General features: G+C 37.0%; 1 protein-coding gene across 1 annotated transcript in view; it reads left to right on the forward strand.

The window, feature by feature from the left end:
* Nucleotides 1-17,550, forward strand: part of SLC25A36 (solute carrier family 25 member 36) — a 35,112-nt gene extending 17,562 nt beyond the window's left edge. Inside the window, exons 4-7 of the mRNA XM_074153216.1 lie at nt 1,629-1,729; nt 9,004-9,070; nt 11,783-12,072; nt 12,804-17,550. Coding sequence (XP_074009317.1) covers nt 1,629-1,729; nt 9,004-9,070; nt 11,783-12,072; nt 12,804-12,997 — 652 coding nt within the window. The 3' untranslated portion in view covers nt 12,998-17,550. The remainder of the gene's footprint in view (nt 1-1,628; nt 1,730-9,003; nt 9,071-11,782; nt 12,073-12,803) is intronic.
* The last annotated feature ends 319 nt before the right edge of the window (nt 17,551-17,869 follow it).

Genomic DNA, 17,869 nt, shown 5'->3' on the forward strand with positions numbered 1-17,869 from the left:
GGACTTCCCATTCAGCATTGATCTGTCTTCTACGTAAATCTGACAGATGAGGTGTTGCTCTGTATATCCTCTGCATGAATAAGAAAAATATAATTTCGGAATTGGATTACTTTCATTTTAGCAGAATTTTTCAGGAGTTAGGAATACTTGAGATTTTCTGATCACAAACCTAGCATTGTTTTTTGGAGAAGCCGAAGTTATTCCAGTAGCTTTCTTTGTTCTTGACACCTGTGGGGTACTTCTCCAACTAAAGATGCTGTTTGTTTGATAGTCCGGTCTGGATCTGAATATTAAACATAGACTTTGATTTTTTTTTTTTTAACAGCAATTTTTATACGGCAATGAATTCTATTTTATAAGTGGCTATCCTTAATGAAAAAAAAATCCTCAATTGCAAAAAACCTACTTTTTTTTCAGTAAATTTTGTGTTACCTTATAATTCCCTTTCCTCCTTCCCCTGGGTGAAATACTTCACCTGCTTCCCCCCCGCCCTGTGTTCATACTAAAAATGTTGACTCTGTATAATGTGTGAAGTCTTACAAATAAGCACATCCCGATTCCCCTCCGGCTGACTCGGTCTTCATCCAGTACTTCATTTCAATTAAGCATTAGCTAAGTGGATTTAACAGCAGCTCTTTGTTTAAATAAGCTGTAGAGAAGCATGTTTCATAATACATCCAGTATACTTAACTAAGTTCAGATTCCATTTTAAAAATTACACCCATGAAGTAAGTGCTTTATCTTTTTTATAATAAAGAAAAACATGTTTGCACAGCTAATGAGGTTAATGTTCTGTTCATGAAAACGTGCATGTTCGTTTTTCCTCTTGTAGAGGGTTATGTGTAAGTTCAACTGAGTTAAAACCTTAAATGTGGGGTTTAGATGTGCTTAAAACAAGTTTTTTAGCTTTAATGGATGAAAACATGCCTTTTTCCTAATATTTTACATTGACATACTGACTTTATGTTTAACTTTGTCTTGATACCAACTGGAATGTAATATAAGTTGACAAATACTTTTCTTTGTAGTGTATTCAGAGGAAAAAGCTATGTCTATTTAAATACCAAACTAAAGGAACAGCTGTTCTAACATATAAAATATAAATATTTATAACTACAAGTTACAAAGTATAACTACAAGTTATCAATATTTATGTTTTAAATGTTAGAACAATTTTATAAATATTAAATGTGCTCTTTGGTTTAAAAAGCTACATACTTACTAGTTCTTCTGAAATTGTAATGCTATTGAATTGAGTTTATGCCTATTAGTACAAATTTGATCCATTATTAAAGACATACAGAATTGTGCAATGCCACTTAGTTCAGCAGTGTTTAGCTTTTCTGCTTAAACTTCCTAGTGTCACAGAAATCACTGCAATATTTTTAATTATCTATCCTTCCCCTCGCTAATTGTTAATTGGAGCTGTTGTGGAAGGAAAAGTTGTAAAGTGTGCTCTTCCCCCTTCCTGGAATAGTCCTGCTAATTTGCAAGCATTAATCATTGTGTAGTTTTCTGCTTAGGAAATAAGGCTTGAACCAAGGTAATCTTGATTTGGTGAAGTTAGTGGCACTGCTCATAAGGGTATTGACACACAAAACATAACTTGGATTTTGTTCTAATTTTAGAGCGATATATTTTGCTGCTTACTCAAACTGCAAGGAAAAGTTGAACAGTATTTTCAATCCAGATTCTACCCAGGTACACATGATTTCAGCTGGTGTGGCAGGTAAGGATCTGTAACTTTTTAGCTTCATTCTAGAGTCTTAACTACAAATGAGAGGCAGCAATAAATGTGGAAAAAAAAAAGTTCAGTGATTGAATGAATTCTTTGTAGTGGTTACCTTCTTTGGCCTCTCATTAAACAAAATCTGGAGAATGTGTGCATGAAACATTGCACTTGGTGTTAATGAAGATCTTTAAGTGTGTGCGTGAATAGTCTTTTCTAGGAAGACTTGCATGCCTGCTTTCTGGATTGTAAATTTGTGATGTAAAATGAAGACTTATCAAAACAGTAACTTTTTGCTCTGCAAGCTATAAACAACGTCGTTTGCACTGAACTCTGCCTTAATGCTGCTTAATCTGTTTTTTTGTCATAACTTTTTCTGTTACAGCTTTTTTTTGTCTTTCTGAAATACACCTACAGATATTTGTATAAATCATATGTAACAGTCCTCTCTCCTTTGCTCAAATACCAGTCTGTGTGATGTTTGCTCTACCACTAAAGTGATATATAAGAGCAGATTTCTGTAGTGTTCACATTTTCATCACTAGAATTATTTCCTACTTCATATCTGCACTGTAACTTTGGTATATTTTAGTAGCTACCAGTTTTTGTTGCTTCATTTGTATGTTCTGTGCTTTGGGTTTATTAACGAGGGGAACTAAAGGCAACTGAGCTGAGTTGTGGTCATGGACTTGTGCTGGGGAAATCAAAACTTGGGCTGGCAACTTTTTGCCTATTGTTGCTTCTGTCTTTCCTACACAAAACCAAAATTTCAAAAGCTTTTTTCTGTATAGGCCATAAACACTTCACAGATGAACTCTGACACTTTTATGGTAGACTGTTGTTCAAGTTTCTAATTCCTGTAAATTTTAAAACCACTGTCTATAACGTGAGTACTAGCGATCTGCAATGGATTGCCAAAGGTGATGTCAGAATAATGAATAGGATTAATTTTCTATTTAATACTTGCTAATAATCTGATACAAAGAAATTGTTATATAGCATAGAAAATTTAAGTGACTTTAGCTTTGTACTTAAACACAGTAATGCTCATCTCTAGCACATGAGAAATGTGATGGCAGTTTTTAATCTTCTGACTTAAAAATATAAGGCGAGCTATTTTGTCTTAAATAGGTAAATAAGCTGCTCAGATGATGCAGTATTTTTTTATCACCTGGAAATGTGTGTTTTCTTTGTAGGTGAACAACATGGGGGATGAGATGGAAGGGGATTTCATGAAAAGTTTTATCCTAATCAGTTAATTGTTTCAGAAACCCTAATTATGTAATTGATTTTCCTTGTCTTGAGCTCTTTGTCAAGGGGATGAAACATGTCCTTAAATTGGGGTAGGGGGGAAAGAAGGGGGAAGTATGGGTAATAGAAACAAGTCTATCCTCAATTGAAGAAAACTTGTAACTCCTGCAATGCTGTAGACAAAGGTTCAGAGTGTTCCTTATCTTTGGAAGTTGCTGCTCTCATTCCATAATGAAAAGAACATTTATGGAGATGTCTTGTAGTGACTTTTCCCAAGTGCTTGCAGACACAGACTAGTTTGTCAGAGAGTTCTGTATTTGCTTATTGACTTGCTTCCCTTCCAGAGGTTGGTGTTATGCATGTGTACCTCCGACTGTAGGAGACTGGGGTAAATGTATTTGAGCTTTAATTGCTGTTTGACTTTTTTACATTTCTGTACCAGCTTTTAAATATTGAACACTTTTTGTGAATGTTAACTTTCTCACACTTACCTAGTTCTGCAGTTGTATCCTTAAACCAGATAGCTGGTGAAACTGAGTGCAGGTTCACGCTACAGGTCACCGTTTTCTTTCTCTTGAAATGGCTTGGCATTGTATACTACAGATACTCCCTGGAAGAGCTTTAAAAGAAGGTTCTTTGACAAACAATTTCTTGATACTCATTACTGATGGTATTCTGATTTATATGTAAAGGACTGTAGCTAAAATTAACAGTGCTTTCTTGGGAACATGCTAACCATGTTTTTGTAATTCTGATATATTTCAGAAAATGCACTTAAACCAGCTATTAACAGTTTTACCTGCAAGGTTTGTATTGCTACATGATGCAAATCAACTTAAGGAAATGACAAAATAACAGGGACAAGATTGAATGTGAGCTCTTAATTGGCTGACTTAAACAGGCTAGCATGGAAGTTCAACATATTTGCTTTGGAACTTAAGATTTCAAAATTGGAAAAGTGGATAAACACTTCTAATAATTAGCAAAAAATAATCAGTATTGGTTTTTTCTTTTGCAGCTGCCAGTGGTTTCAGTAAGGAATTGAGTACCTCAGTCTTAAATGAGGGATTTTTTTTTTTTATTTGACCTTTCTGTTGCATAAAAGCTTCTAATACCTAATGAGCATGAGGTGGTGTTTGCACATACGAAGCTTTTCCTGTAGGTTGCAAAATACAATAATGATGCAAAAATACAATTTAAAAAAAAAACCTGCAGCTTATTGTTGTATGAAAGTACTGTAAGTAGTAAACTGCAGTCAACTTTAAATACTGTTTACTTGTATCATATGTTAGTACATAAGTAGCTCAGACTAGGCTGATGTCATAGTTTAAGGATTATTTTATGTATATGGTATTTTGGGGAGCAAGAATCTGAGGTATGGCATTTTAAGTGTTTTTGCTTGGTTTTAGGCCTGATTCTTCCTTCTCGAGATAAAACATGTATTTTTGGGGTTTGTTAAGATCCTTTTATTAATTTTATTTTATCCCAAGGAGGATGAATTATGCGACATATTAGTAACTGATGCCTTATGCAATTAGAAATTTTTCTCTCGCTGTGTGCTAGCTTCCCACATACAATTCACATCACCTTCATACCTAAAATATATGTCTATTGACATGAAGAAATACTTGGCAAACTTTTTTGCCTACTTCTCAGCATATCACATGAATCTGTTTTCGCAAACTTGGACAGTGAATATATCTGAGGCGTACTACAAGAATGGGAATGTTTGCTTGTGTGAAGATAGTTTATCTCTGTACATCTCCCAGTTAGGCAAAATTCTTAGATTCATTATAAACTCTGTCTTCTTGTTACACTTAATCAATCTCTTTTGCCACAAGAGAGTATAAAAACTTCTGTAGAGAGCTGAACAAAATATCTGATTCCTGTATGGCTTTCTGATTTGCCTTTTTAATGATTCATTCAGACAACATGGTTGCAAATCTGCTGCAAAAGTACTTTGCCTTGTATACTATTGCTGTTCTTTCTGTAACTCTACTGGCAAACCAACCCAAACCTAGACTTTTATTTAAAAAAAAAAAAAGGGACCACTTTTACTTACAGAGGTACCATACTTTTGTAAGTTTTTAGTATGTACACAGTTACTTAATACCAAATAAAATGTGTATTTAGTTCATTGATTACTGATATTAGAAAGTTTGATTTCATAAGGCATCTATTTTTTTTCAGTGCTAAGACAAGGCTAGCTTTTTTGGAATGATATTTGGGGAGGGAGTGGGGAATAAGGAGGGTTCACTTATAAATTTGATATATAGGTAAGTATTTGGAGATTAAAAAATTGAACTGCTGCAAATGAGCAGAAATTTCAGTACTCAGTGCATTTTACACAACTATTTTACTATCTGTGGCCTGTTCTTGATTATTTTTCTTTCTTTTTTTCCTAAACTTTTACCTGAAAACAGTTAGATCTCACAATAACTAATTCACAAATCCTTCCAATGGGATTCGATTTGTACACATGTGTCTGTTGAGGTCACTGCTTGTTGTTATGATACAGAAAAGCCTGTGTCTATTTTAGGCATTTACTGTACATTTCTCCCGTGAAAAGAGTGAGATCGTGTCATCTCATGCTCCCCATCCGCAGGTCACTTCCTGCAGAAATATGGACTAACTTAAACCTCGTGAGTACTGAACTGAGCGTCTCTTGCAGCCTCTAGTGTAAGAACCACACATTGGGTTTGTAATATCTATTAAATAAACAAACTAAGGGGAATTCACTTTCTTTATCTACTCAAATGATGTGCATTGTGCAAAGACATCACTTCTTAACTCTGTTAAGAGTTATTTTTTTCTGTGCAGTTCAGGGAAAGGTGGAAAATACCTTTCACTGATAGCTGTAACTTTACTTAGCTCTGGCTAATTGAATGTCCCTACTGGGTTCAACTAGGCCTTTTATTTTTTTTTTTTTTTCAGTGTCCCAGAGCTGCCTTTAAAGTGCTGCAGCCGATATTCTGTGTTGTCACATTATCAAAGACCTCTTTTCTTTTTCTTTTTTTTTAATATGTATACAATCTCCTTTCTGTCTCTTTGTTTTCTCTTTCCGTTTGTTTTTATTTTACTACTTTGGATTTTAATTCAGCATTACATATTCACACGTGTCTGTATCAATTACATTGGCTTATAGATTAAAAAAACCCCTAACCTTTGAAATGTGATGCATAATAGGAATACCTGGGATCTTACCTGTCAGTAGCTGATATAGTTCAAAAAGATTGAGATAATTCTTTCCATCTGAAACTGGGATACAATTTCACAGAATTAAAAAAAAAAAAAAAAAAACAAACCTGCAGAAAAGTACAGGAGTTTCTGGTATTGCCAAATTGATCTATACTTCTAATGAATCTGGAATCTTAACCTTTCTTGAGGATAGAACACATTGAGCATTATAAAGTTCACTGAGACTTCTACAAAGAAAAAAAAAGAAAAAAAGAAAAAGGAAACAATTTATACAATTGATCAGTGCTTCATAGTAGGTGTTGAAAGCCCCCCACCTTTATTTTTTAACCAGTTTTTCTGGTTAAAAAGAATTCTTCAAAACTTTTGCTACAGTTTTTCTGCGTTTAAAAAGAAACACTTATCTTAAAGATCCCAAAATTCTGGATGTTTCATGTTTTGGAGTGCTTTCCTTGGGTGTTAGCATCACTCAACTTCTAATTTCTTTCCTCTTCCACTAACTGTATTTGCCACACTACCTGTAAGAATTGAGCTGTAGTTGTTTCATCCTGAAACCTGAATTATTGAAGGCTCTTTGATTTGAAAGCTTTGGCTGAAACTGTCATGCTATTTAGGCTTATGACACCCTTAGGGAAAAAAATTGGCTGTGCTGACAGTAACAAAATTCCAAACTGTGTAACTTAAATAGGAGTGCAAAAGACTTTCTTTTTCTTGTTCACTCTTAATTAAGAACTAGGAGGGACTTAAGAGCTAATGTTTTAGATTTTTTTTTTTTTCTAGTGAGATGTTTTTCCTAGAAAACGTGTTGGTAGGGCAAGTTAGTTATTTTTCCCACCTTATAGAAAAGCCTTCGCAGTCCTGTGCATTCCTAGTGCCCTTGACTGCTCTATAGATACGGCAAGATTCCGATTTGAAGTAAAAGAAAATTAAAGCTTTCCTAATGCTAGTATAAAGAAAAAAATATGCAAAAACAATGTTTCCTTTCAGTTTAGTTCAACCCAGGGTCAAGTCTTGCTGGAATCAGTGGAGTTCCTATGGCATTGGGAGACAGGTCAGAAGGGCTCTGGCTGTTGAACTGCGGAACCTTTTTTTGCAGATGCAATATGTTTTAAAATCATTCTGTTCCTTGTTATGCCAGAGTAGTTCCCTGATGCTTTAAGATTTTACGTAATTGGTTGCCTACATGAAATACAGATAAAAGGCACTTCTGGCTTGTTAGGATTTCATTGCATCATATGAAGGACATGCATATACCTAGACATAGAAAAAAAGTAATGTATTAAAAAAAAGCCCAATCCAAACCTTTATTATCTACTCAATAAATTCACAGGAAGTTACTTAGTTAAGGGGCTTGAGTCAGTTTGAAAATCTGTTTAATCAAAAGATTAAACTGAAATCCCTAATGTGGTTTTGCTATTTTGGCACAGAAATATAGCTAAATCTTAGTAGCTGCTAACCCTCATAGTATGTCTTTAGAACTGTAACTGAAAATCCTAATGACCTATTTAAGATTTGGGGTGGGAGGCAGAACAAACCTTAAAACAGTTAAGATCCCTTGGCATTTCTCAGAGTATTGCAGTCATTTGTGTGCAACGTAAACCTAGATTGTGATTGAACAGAAGTAACACATGCAAACAGTTCTGCTAAATATATTTATTTATGTAAGCTGTTAACGATCTCCATAAACAAGCTTATTGATAGCCTGTTTGTTGTATAAGTATTGTGCAGCAGTTATGCACTGAACAAGATAACTCTTTGTTGCTTTCCCACAACCCCAGTCCATTCCCTTGCAGGAGGGCAGCATGTCTTTGTAGTGATATACAAGTGATGTGTGTCACTTAGAAAGCAAGTGTCTAAATTTATCATCTCTTGCCTGGCCATGTTCCAGCTCTTCCCTTTTCCTTTTCTCTCCTGCAGACATGTCACCTCATTAATGGTGCACGTGTGCTATTACAACTCTAGATGGCTTTTTTTTATTTGATTTTTTTTTTTCAGAGCTGCCTTTCACTCTGCTCTTTCTCTCCACGGTTGTGCAGAAGTAAGAGTGATTCTTACTTCTTTTCTTTATTTTTTTTTTAAATTTGTTTCCTTTTCTCTTTTTCTTCCTTTTTCTTTAGTGGACTGAAAATCAAAGCTTTAACCCTTAGCCTTTACGCAAGCTCGAATAGTTGCTGTCTGTCTGGATAGTTAGAAGTCATACTATTTAACAATTTAAGCACTCATATCCTTGTTAAAAGTATTCCTGGGCCAACAAACAATCTCTGCTTTGAATACTAAATAAAGCATTAGTGCTCAAATTTAACTGCTCTTCATAGTTCAGTATTAAAAGGTCTCTTAACTTAGAGTAATACATGCCTTTTAACTGCACCAAAAGTAGTATTTATTCAGTCTGCATGCTTTTAAACTCGGATTGTATTTCAGGTAGCAAATTAAATTGACACAATGTTTTCTGCCATCTCAAATTGCTATAGCTGTATCTGTAATGTGTTCTTATTGACATGTTTTCCAAATTGGCTACTACCAATCTAGCTAGCTTTGCTGTTCTGTGGTGTCAAAACAGGGTTGGTATGATTAGATAGGCAGAGAAATGTACACAATTGGGCTGATTTTATGTGGGGCGTCTCTTGCTAAGAATCAAACTTACTCAATGTTAATGTAAAATTAAAAAATAAGCTAAAACATCAGTAAAGAGCTCCAATGGGTACTTTCTAAAATTCAGTATAGTCCGAGTTTTTGCATCCATTGTACCTTACTGTGTGCATTTCGAACTTAGATGCAGTTGCTCTTATGATACTATCACATCTAACTTTTCTTTTTAAATATTTTAGGTTTTACTGCAATCACAACAACTAATCCCATTTGGCTAGTAAAGACACGATTACAGCTTGATGCAAGGTAAGAATCTTCTTAAAAAGAGGATCTCCTGGTGACGATGGGAAATCTCACTGCTGTGATAAGACTTCACTTAAATGTTGTGAATCTGTTCTGCATCTGTTCTGCATCCCAAAATGGAATGATTCCTTAAATATCCACAATTTCAAATTAGAAAGTTGATGCTGATCTCTCTACAATTTACACTGTCATTTCTATCTACTTTAATCTCTGTTGTAAGGCGCACTTGAGGCACTGTAGTAGACAGGCCAGCACATTTGGAATGAATTAAAATGTTACAGTCTCATTGAAATAATATTCTACCAACCATATGCCTATGTTTTCCTGCAGTAATACATCCGCTCTGGTTTTAGCTGTTGAGCTGAACATCCCTGAAATAAGGGTTTAAATATTTTAGCAAAAGTTTAGAAAAATGCCTTGAAACATCCTGGTTTTCATTTTTTACATACTCTAGTCTACTATGAAAAGAGCAAGACTGCTTTCATGGATCCAAACACAGGAATTGTCCTAATGCAAGATAGTCAATAGAAATTGTTTCGGCTTATTACAGAATCAGTTACAGAAACTGTTTATTGTTACAAAACTTATAAAGTAGTAAAATTTTATGCAAATAAGAAGGAAGGAAGACTATATTCCCATCTATTTAAAACTAAGGAGAGACTGATAAGACGCAAGTGTCTCAGTGCAACTGTCTTGTTCATTTTATAGACTTTCTTACTGAAAACTTAGCATACAATATAAATTTTTTCTTCAGCCATCCTGAATATATTACTGAGCCACATATTCCCATTTTGGAGATCTGTTGGACTTTCTGTATTAAGTGGATATTAGCATTTTTCCTCTTAGTGGGTGTATTGTCAGCTGCAGGATGACCATAGTAAACATATTCCAGAACTAATTTTACCATGAGATATTTTTTTTGTGATATCACCATATGATTGTGGTGATAATCATGACTAATTCTAAGGTGGTTTTGGTGCTATGTGCAACTGGATGGCATCTTGTGCCTCTGATTGTTTTTTACTGATTAATCAGTTAAATTGCTTAAGCTATAGGGCTTTAAGGAAGTTAGGGAAAATTATGGATTGCTTGTGCACATTATTTCTGTATATTATATCAAGCACATCGATCACATGGGAGACCTAAAGAAGGAAATACTTTGTCTTTGTAGGACATTGCAATTACATGGGCTAGTCTAGCGCATACTGCATTCTCAGCTCTTCTAATTCAGTTCTTGAGAAACAAAAACACTTGTCCTGTGGGATTATCCTGGCCTGATCTTGTTTGTTGAAGTTCTTGTCAAAAATCCCACTGATCCCAGTAAGAGCTGGAGAAGGCATGTTTTTTTTATTTCCAAAGTGACATTGCTTTGGCCTTCATGACAGTATTGTGCATCTTAAATATCAGAAAAACAAACTCCTACAGCAGTTGTCAGTGCACCCATCCAGGTGTACCGGGGGTGTGGGGATTGGGGTGACCCTGGAGCTGGCAGCTGTAGGGCCAACTGCTCTTCTCACCAGTTGTTCTTTGACTCTTTTCTTTTGCCTGTCAGCAGGTCAGCACTAGCCCTGCAGTCCTCTGCAGCACCTACCGCCTAGCTTACTGATCTGGTTTGCAGCTACGTGCCCCCACTCTTTCTCTTAGTTGTGCTTGGTACCGATGATGCTGTCTGACACTGCAGGCTCTGACCATCAGGACTTAAATTCTGCATCTAGTGATACCCTGTTCTGCTTGCGTAATAGCTACTGCCACTGGCTGTCTTGCTTTGACGATATCCATACTAGTTACCATAACTTCTTCAAGGTTATTTGCTGGTTTATTCTGTGGGACTTGCCCACTCGGGAGACCTCTGCTGGCAGAATCCATACGCTTCAAGTGCCTGCACTCGCTGCTGCAATGAAGCATATTTTATATAGTTTCATAATGTTTTGCATAGCTGTGTACAGTATACTAAGTATTTCAATATGCACAAATCTGTTTAGTAAGCAAGCCAAAAATGGGAATAAGATTTTATTTACCAAATATTGGTTGATACAATCGTGTCTATTGAGCATTTCCCTTGACATCAGCAGTGGCTTAATTGAATCAAATTGAATCATCTATTGTACTGGTTGGTATGTGCCCTTTGGATATCCTAGTTGTTTGCTGATAGCTGTGATGCTGTGAGAACTGCTGTTTGAACTCTTCGCCACTGTTTCCATGTTTGTGTGCCTTACAGCCATGTAGTCATAGAATCGTTTAGTTTGGGCTGTACTGCAAGACCTGCGCTTCTGAAACACGATGTGTAATTGCCATGATATGGAGATGTTTGAAGCAAAATTTAGAGAAAAATCCACTTTCATTATGCAGAAGAAAATGGTCATTTTTCATGAGTGATTGACATTTGCGGTTCATTTGGGAGTCTCTTTTCAAGCAATTTAGGCCTGTATTCTGTAAGACCTGGGGAGGCCCAGAGCTGTTCAACTTGTCTACATGATACTTTAATTACCACGTGAAGTTTGGCTTGGATTCAGTGTAAGGCTTTACCCGTGTTTAGTGCTGAAGGCCTTTGGGACTTCTACTTCAGGTTGTGTGTTCTTAAATGTATCTGAATTGGAGCCCCTCAGCATCAGTGTGAGATGTTTCCTATATCTTCTTGTCACTAAAAATGGTTTAATTATTTTTCCAGTCTCAAGTTGCACCAGCTTGATGTTTGTCTTGCTCTCTCCTTCTTAGGAATCGTGGAGAAAAGCGAATGAGCGCTTTTGAATGTGTCCGAAAAGTTTATCGATCAGATGGTATTAAAGGCTTTTACAGAGGAATGTCGGCATCCTACGCAGGCATATCTGAGACTGTTATTCATTTTGTTATTTATGAGAGTATCAAGAGGAAACTACTGGAGTGTAAGACTGCTTCTGCCATGGACAATGAGGATGAGGCGGCAAAAGAAGCTTCGGACTTTGTTGGAATGATGATGGCTGCTGCCACTTCTAAAACTTGTGCCACATCAATAGCATATCCCCATGGTAAGTGGGGCACATACAGCTGAGAGCCTGAGGCAAAGTGATCAAAGGGAGTCTTTTTGGTGATACTTGTAGCAGACTTTGACTCGCTCAAGAACTAGTTCTTTGTCTAAAGCTTTTCACACCAGATTCAGTGCATCAATGTGAGTGTAGCATTAAGAAATGGAAGTATTTTTAAGTGGATATCTAGCATGGCCTCTTCTCAGGCAATATTTATTTTTCCAAAGGATTTGCCAGAGTATGGCCCGAAGTACTGTAGGAGAAGGTCTTTTTGCACTTGCAATCTCTCTATACACTCAGCAATTTCACATAATTTGCCAGCAAGTTCTTGTCCCTCTTCTAGGAAAGCAGCCTGTCTAGTTTGGTTTTCAGTTGCATGTAATTTTTATGTGAAGTACTTGTGTATACATAAAGTGTGTTAGTGGATTGAGTACTTCACTAGTGGCAACTTTCAAGCTAAAAGGTAAGCCCAAAGAAAAGTCCTCTTCTGGACTTTTAACTAAGAAAATGAACTTTTGTTGTTTCGTTAGCTATCTAATACTGACAAAAATTTAACTTGTTCTCCTCTTACGCTTACTTAGTTTGCTTCTCTGTCTTCTCTTTTTTTTTTAAAGAGTTTTTCTGAGACTGAAAACTTGGGGAGGGGGAAGTTTGTAATGTAAAATCACTAATTGGTTTCTGGGAAAGATGATGAAAAGTGGTGAATATAACCACATGTGGTTTTCTTTGTACAGAGGTTGTACGAACAAGACTAAGAGAAGAGGGAACAAAATACAGATCTTTCTTCCAGACATTATCTTTGCTTGTGCGAGAAGAAGGCTATGGATCCCTCTACCGAGGTTTAACTACACATCTGATCAGACAGATTCCAAACACGGCTATCATGATGTCAACCTATGAAGTGGTAGTCTACTTGCTGGATGGATAGCAGTGTGACAAGGCTTCCTAGAAGAAGGTGGAAGATTGAAAGACTGGAGTGGACCACTGAATGTCAGTGCCAATGTGGTGGGCAAAAGGAAAGTTATGAGGAACATGCAGCTATGGACAAAACAGAAGGTTGACTGTGGGCAACTATGAATAATTTTGCTGCCTTACTGTGTGTGGTCTCTTGGCAACGTGACAAATGGGAACTGACCCTTAGGAATGCCTTTACACATCTCTTAATTCAAAATTGTTAGTTTTCATCTGTTAATCTAGACAAGGCCATTCAGTCATCTTCAGAGACCTGAAGGGTGAGGGCGGGGGGCATAAAATACATTCTTGGGCAGCATTATTCACTTCTCTTAGTGGTTGCTTTCAACTACATCCTTTTTGTTGTTTTACTGCACAGTAGCCTGTTGGAAGAATGGGGAAGACAGTACTTTCTATAACTTCCCATACCTGAAACTTCTATTCGGTTGCTCTGAAGATTCATAGAGACTGAGGTAGTAGTCAGTGTGTAGAGTTTTCTATGTTGCTACCTCAAGACAAAATATGGCGCAGGGACCTAGAACAGTGTTTTTTTTCTTCACTAAACAGGTGATACTTGCTTTTTCTTTGAAGTTTGAGCAGTGTTGTAGGTTAGTGAGAGAGGATCTGATTGTTGAACTCTTCAGGTTATCATCTCTCGATATTGGTGTATGTGGATTTCTAGTTCTGCTGCATCATCCTCTTTATTTTCTGGAACTTTCCTTCCTTAGGCAAGAGAGACCTATGAAACACTCTGCTATAGCGTCCGTTTTCCTTGCTACCCTGTCAGGTCACTCACACAGCTAAGCAAGAACTTGCTGAATGCTACTTCATAGACTTTTAAAGGTTTCTTAATGTGATGAGAAATCTTAACTAGTCCAGCCTGTCATTTGTGAAGACAAGATTCACTCAAATAGTTTCATGCTACCTAAGAATGAGCTGTATTACCCTAAAATGTCTGGCAGAGCCTGACTTTGTATTACCAGTATCTGTATTGGGAGTACAGGGGAAGAACACATCGCTATGGCTAAGGCGGCCAGAAAGCAGAAAACTGTAGAAGTTGTGACAGGTTTGTTTTTGGTTTTTTTTCAGTGCAGACAGCCTCTGTGCAGAATGATGGAGAAAATAATAACTGAGATTTTCTTGTAAGCATTCCCCTCTAACTGCTGTATCACTTCTTCCAACTTGAGCCTGTGCACAGAAGTGCAGCTGACAGTATAACCTCGTCCTCCAAATTGTCTGAATATTCAGGTATCGGGTTTTGTTGTTGCAAAACAAAATGAATATTCAGCCAATTGCAAAATGATGTGTTGCATTCAGCACCGAGGCTTAGCTAGTTCATTATGTCATAATTTACAGGGTTTTCCAAAACCATACAGTTGAGTGTCAAAATCGGAAGTTTAATGTTACAAGAACTTGTACAGCTTTCCAAACAGAAATCTCTTATCTGCACCTTGAGTACTTCTTAGTCTGCATTCATGATCCTTATGAGGAAGATGATCATTATAAATTTGGGGCAATAGCTTTCTACATATAAATGCTGCTACACTGGTGTGGACAGAACTGTGCTATCAACTCTTCCAGTGTGGTACTTCAGTTCACTTGAACTGTGCATTGTGTGCAATGGCTTTATTTTATGAATGACTCCTTATGCACTTTGTGGCCTTCTTATGGCTTGTGACTTTTCTTCCTCTTGTTATCTGTAATCAAACTATGTTCAAAACCATGCAGTTTGTTTTTAAACAAAGCATGTGGTTTGATTTCTATGTGAGCTGTGCAGGATAGAACATTTTATGCTGTAGATCATAGCATTTCTGTTGCAGTAGTTCTGTAGGCTGTATGGAAAAGCCTGAAGCTTACAGAACAATCAGTCTGGGCTTTTGTCATTTGCTTTCCTTTTATTTTGACCCTTGCCATGTTCTCCACGCAGTGTTGGAGTACTTCATGTAATTTGCTCTACTAATTGCTGATACTTCTAAAAGCCACCTATAGTATGTTCAGCCACCTTGCAGTGGAGGCTTTTTGGCTGTATTAACTTCTTTCTCTGGAAAATGTTACCTTAAAAACAGAGAGCATGGTCTGTGATGTGCCCACCAAGGGGAACTTGGTTGTTTTAAAGAAGCAAGGGGAATGCTTAAATGTGTGCTGTAGTGGGCTTTTTCTGGTTATCTTCCCAGGAAAAATCTGGAGTACTCATGACTGACTTAAGTCTTGCTGTGATGCTGTTGTTCAGATACTAAGTGCAGGAATAGCTACTTACTGTATTTTTTGTTCTGTAGACGGTGGATTATTCTTCAGGCTATCCAGATTATTCAGGCATAGCCAAAATGTAAATTGGCAAAGACAATATTTAGCTTTGGAGTTCATGAATACAATTAATACTTGGATTAGCCTAGACTTCATGAGAGTTACTCTCCTCTGTCTATTGGATACGTTCTCCCTTCGTTACATGTTCATATCCCATTAATTCACTGGGTACCATGTGTGTGCCTTGTCTGGGTGAGAACAGACCCCCCGGAGTCGCCAAGTAGAAGACGTTAACAAGGACAATTGAATATTGGAGGCAACAGCTAAAAATAGACCATCAGCTTATTATTCCACCTTTTTAATGGGTGTTTAAGCAATGTTTTAAGCTTCAGGGGTGATCTTTTTGGCTTGCTTTATGTAACAAAACATAAATCCAAAGTTTCCTGGGATTTTGTTATTTTTAAATTGCTAGTACATACAAAGTTACCTCTGAAATATTTCCCAAAGATCTTCAAATTATTTATGCAGTTTTCTTGATATTTATTTTAAAAACTCAAAGGGAATAAGAAGATGCTACGTTCAGTAATATCCTTAACTACAGAACTGAAAGGAGTGCATGTAAACTTTCTTGTAACTTAAATGGTCATCTTGATTCATATTTGAATGCAGTGTGTTTGTCACACTTTTCTGTGCTAGAGGCAAAGGACTTGGATGTCTAAAAAACTCTCAGTAATTAATTAGTTTCCACATATTTCCCTTGCCTAGATGAAACTGAAATGTTACTGCAAGCTGTTAGTTCTGACTCAGCAGCCCGGTAGGTTTGGGAAACGCTGTGAGACTGCAGTTTCCTGAACCAGTCAAAAGATGGCACTGGAGGATGCATTCATCAGGGGGAAAGGGATTCTTCTGCCACGGCCTGGCTGGCTGGCTGTGTTACAGAGCACTGGTTGTCACTGAGTGTCTGTGCCATACTGGGGGGACGTGGCAAGAGTGGCCCGAGTTTAGAAAGTCATTAAAAAATAGACTTTAGTGAATGCCATCGCATTTCACAGCCCCTGTATTAGCCATCCAGTCCCTGTAGAGCTGTGTGAAAACAGGCGAGTTTTTAGTGTTGCAGGGGCTGAGCCCAGCCTTCTAACTGACAGATAGATCTGCTGGTTCTGTCTGTATTTCTGATCTGCTAGCCTGTCTTGGTTTAAGTAGGTTTGCACTATGGATTTATGGAGTTTTTTGATTTAATTGTAACTGAAACATCAGCCAGTCCACTTGTATATTGACATTGCACCTCTCTAGTTCCCTGTTTACATAATGCACTCCATATATTTCATTTCTGATTGAGGTGTGTGTTAATGAGTTTCTGCTATTCTGTTTGTTCTTATGACATTTGTAACATTCCTCAGACTGTAGTATTTTAAAAGAATGCTTCCAGAGACAAAAGATTGGAGAGCCTCTGTAAATGTTGCTTCCTGTTTAAACTGTTTAAACTTGGAAAACCAGCTGAACACTGAAGTGTGCCAGGTAAATGTACTGCTTTATTCAACTTTCTGTCTGTTAAGACTCAGTTATGTAAGTTTTTGGTTTTTCTATTTAAGAGAGTCTGCCTACCCTGCATATGTGAACATAATTATGCCCTTGGAGTCATAGCTAAACACTCACAAATGACAATTTGAGAATACTTCAGTGTTCATGTGAGGTTTGCTATTATTCTTGCATACATGTAGCTGGCTGTAAACTATGTGCATTTACTCTGTAAAAGCTAACTTTTTTTGTTTGGATTGCTTTAAACTTCAAAGCAAATTAAAATGATGTGCTTCTATTCAAATGTTGTCTTCTGTGCAAAACTGTACGCTATTTTTAACCTTTTATTTTTTGTTATTGATACACCAGTGCCTGGACAGTTGAGATTAAAAACGAGCAATTCTTTAGGAGATCCCAGTGAATCATTTTTTCTTGTGCCATTTTATAGTAGCGGAAAACAACGTGTATGTATTGTACCTGTAATATGTTCTTTTCCGAGGGGTTCATGGATGACTTAAGCTAGTCGGCTGTGTACTTGCAGTTGGGATTTGAACGCAGTTACCTTTGCACAGCTACGTGTTACTGTCTGTCAACTGAGATTCACTAACTAGTGATCAGAAAATTTGTGTCCATAGGAAGTGCCAGCTGGCACAAACCACTGCTGACAAAAATGAAGGCCAGCAATTCCTTAAAATGTTCAGACTTAATTGCTCGTGCAGTTATAACCGAGCCCTTGAACCTGAAACGTTATTAAATGTCCTTTCTCTCAACAGTAGGCATTTGATCTGAAGTCTGTCCTCAGAAATTCTGCAAATATATAGGTAGATTGGGGGGGGAGGGGGTTGTGTTGTGTGTTTACCCTCCCTGTGTGTTCTGGAATGGAATCGTTTGTGGCCTTTAATATGGAGCCAGCTGTGGTGTCTCTGATTTAATTCTTTTGGCTATTTCAAAACTTGCATTAAAATAGCACATCTGTGACAACAGTGAGTACAGATAAGTACCTGTGCAGGTACTGAAGGAAGAGCACACCTCCTGAGAGAAAATTCTCCCTGGTTTCTCTAGTTTATCCTTTCGATAGAAAAGGGAA

This window comes from Numenius arquata, chromosome 9, assembly GCF_964106895.1.
Source record: "Numenius arquata chromosome 9, bNumArq3.hap1.1, whole genome shotgun sequence".
Classification (NCBI taxonomy): Eukaryota; Metazoa; Chordata; class Aves; order Charadriiformes; family Scolopacidae; genus Numenius; species Numenius arquata.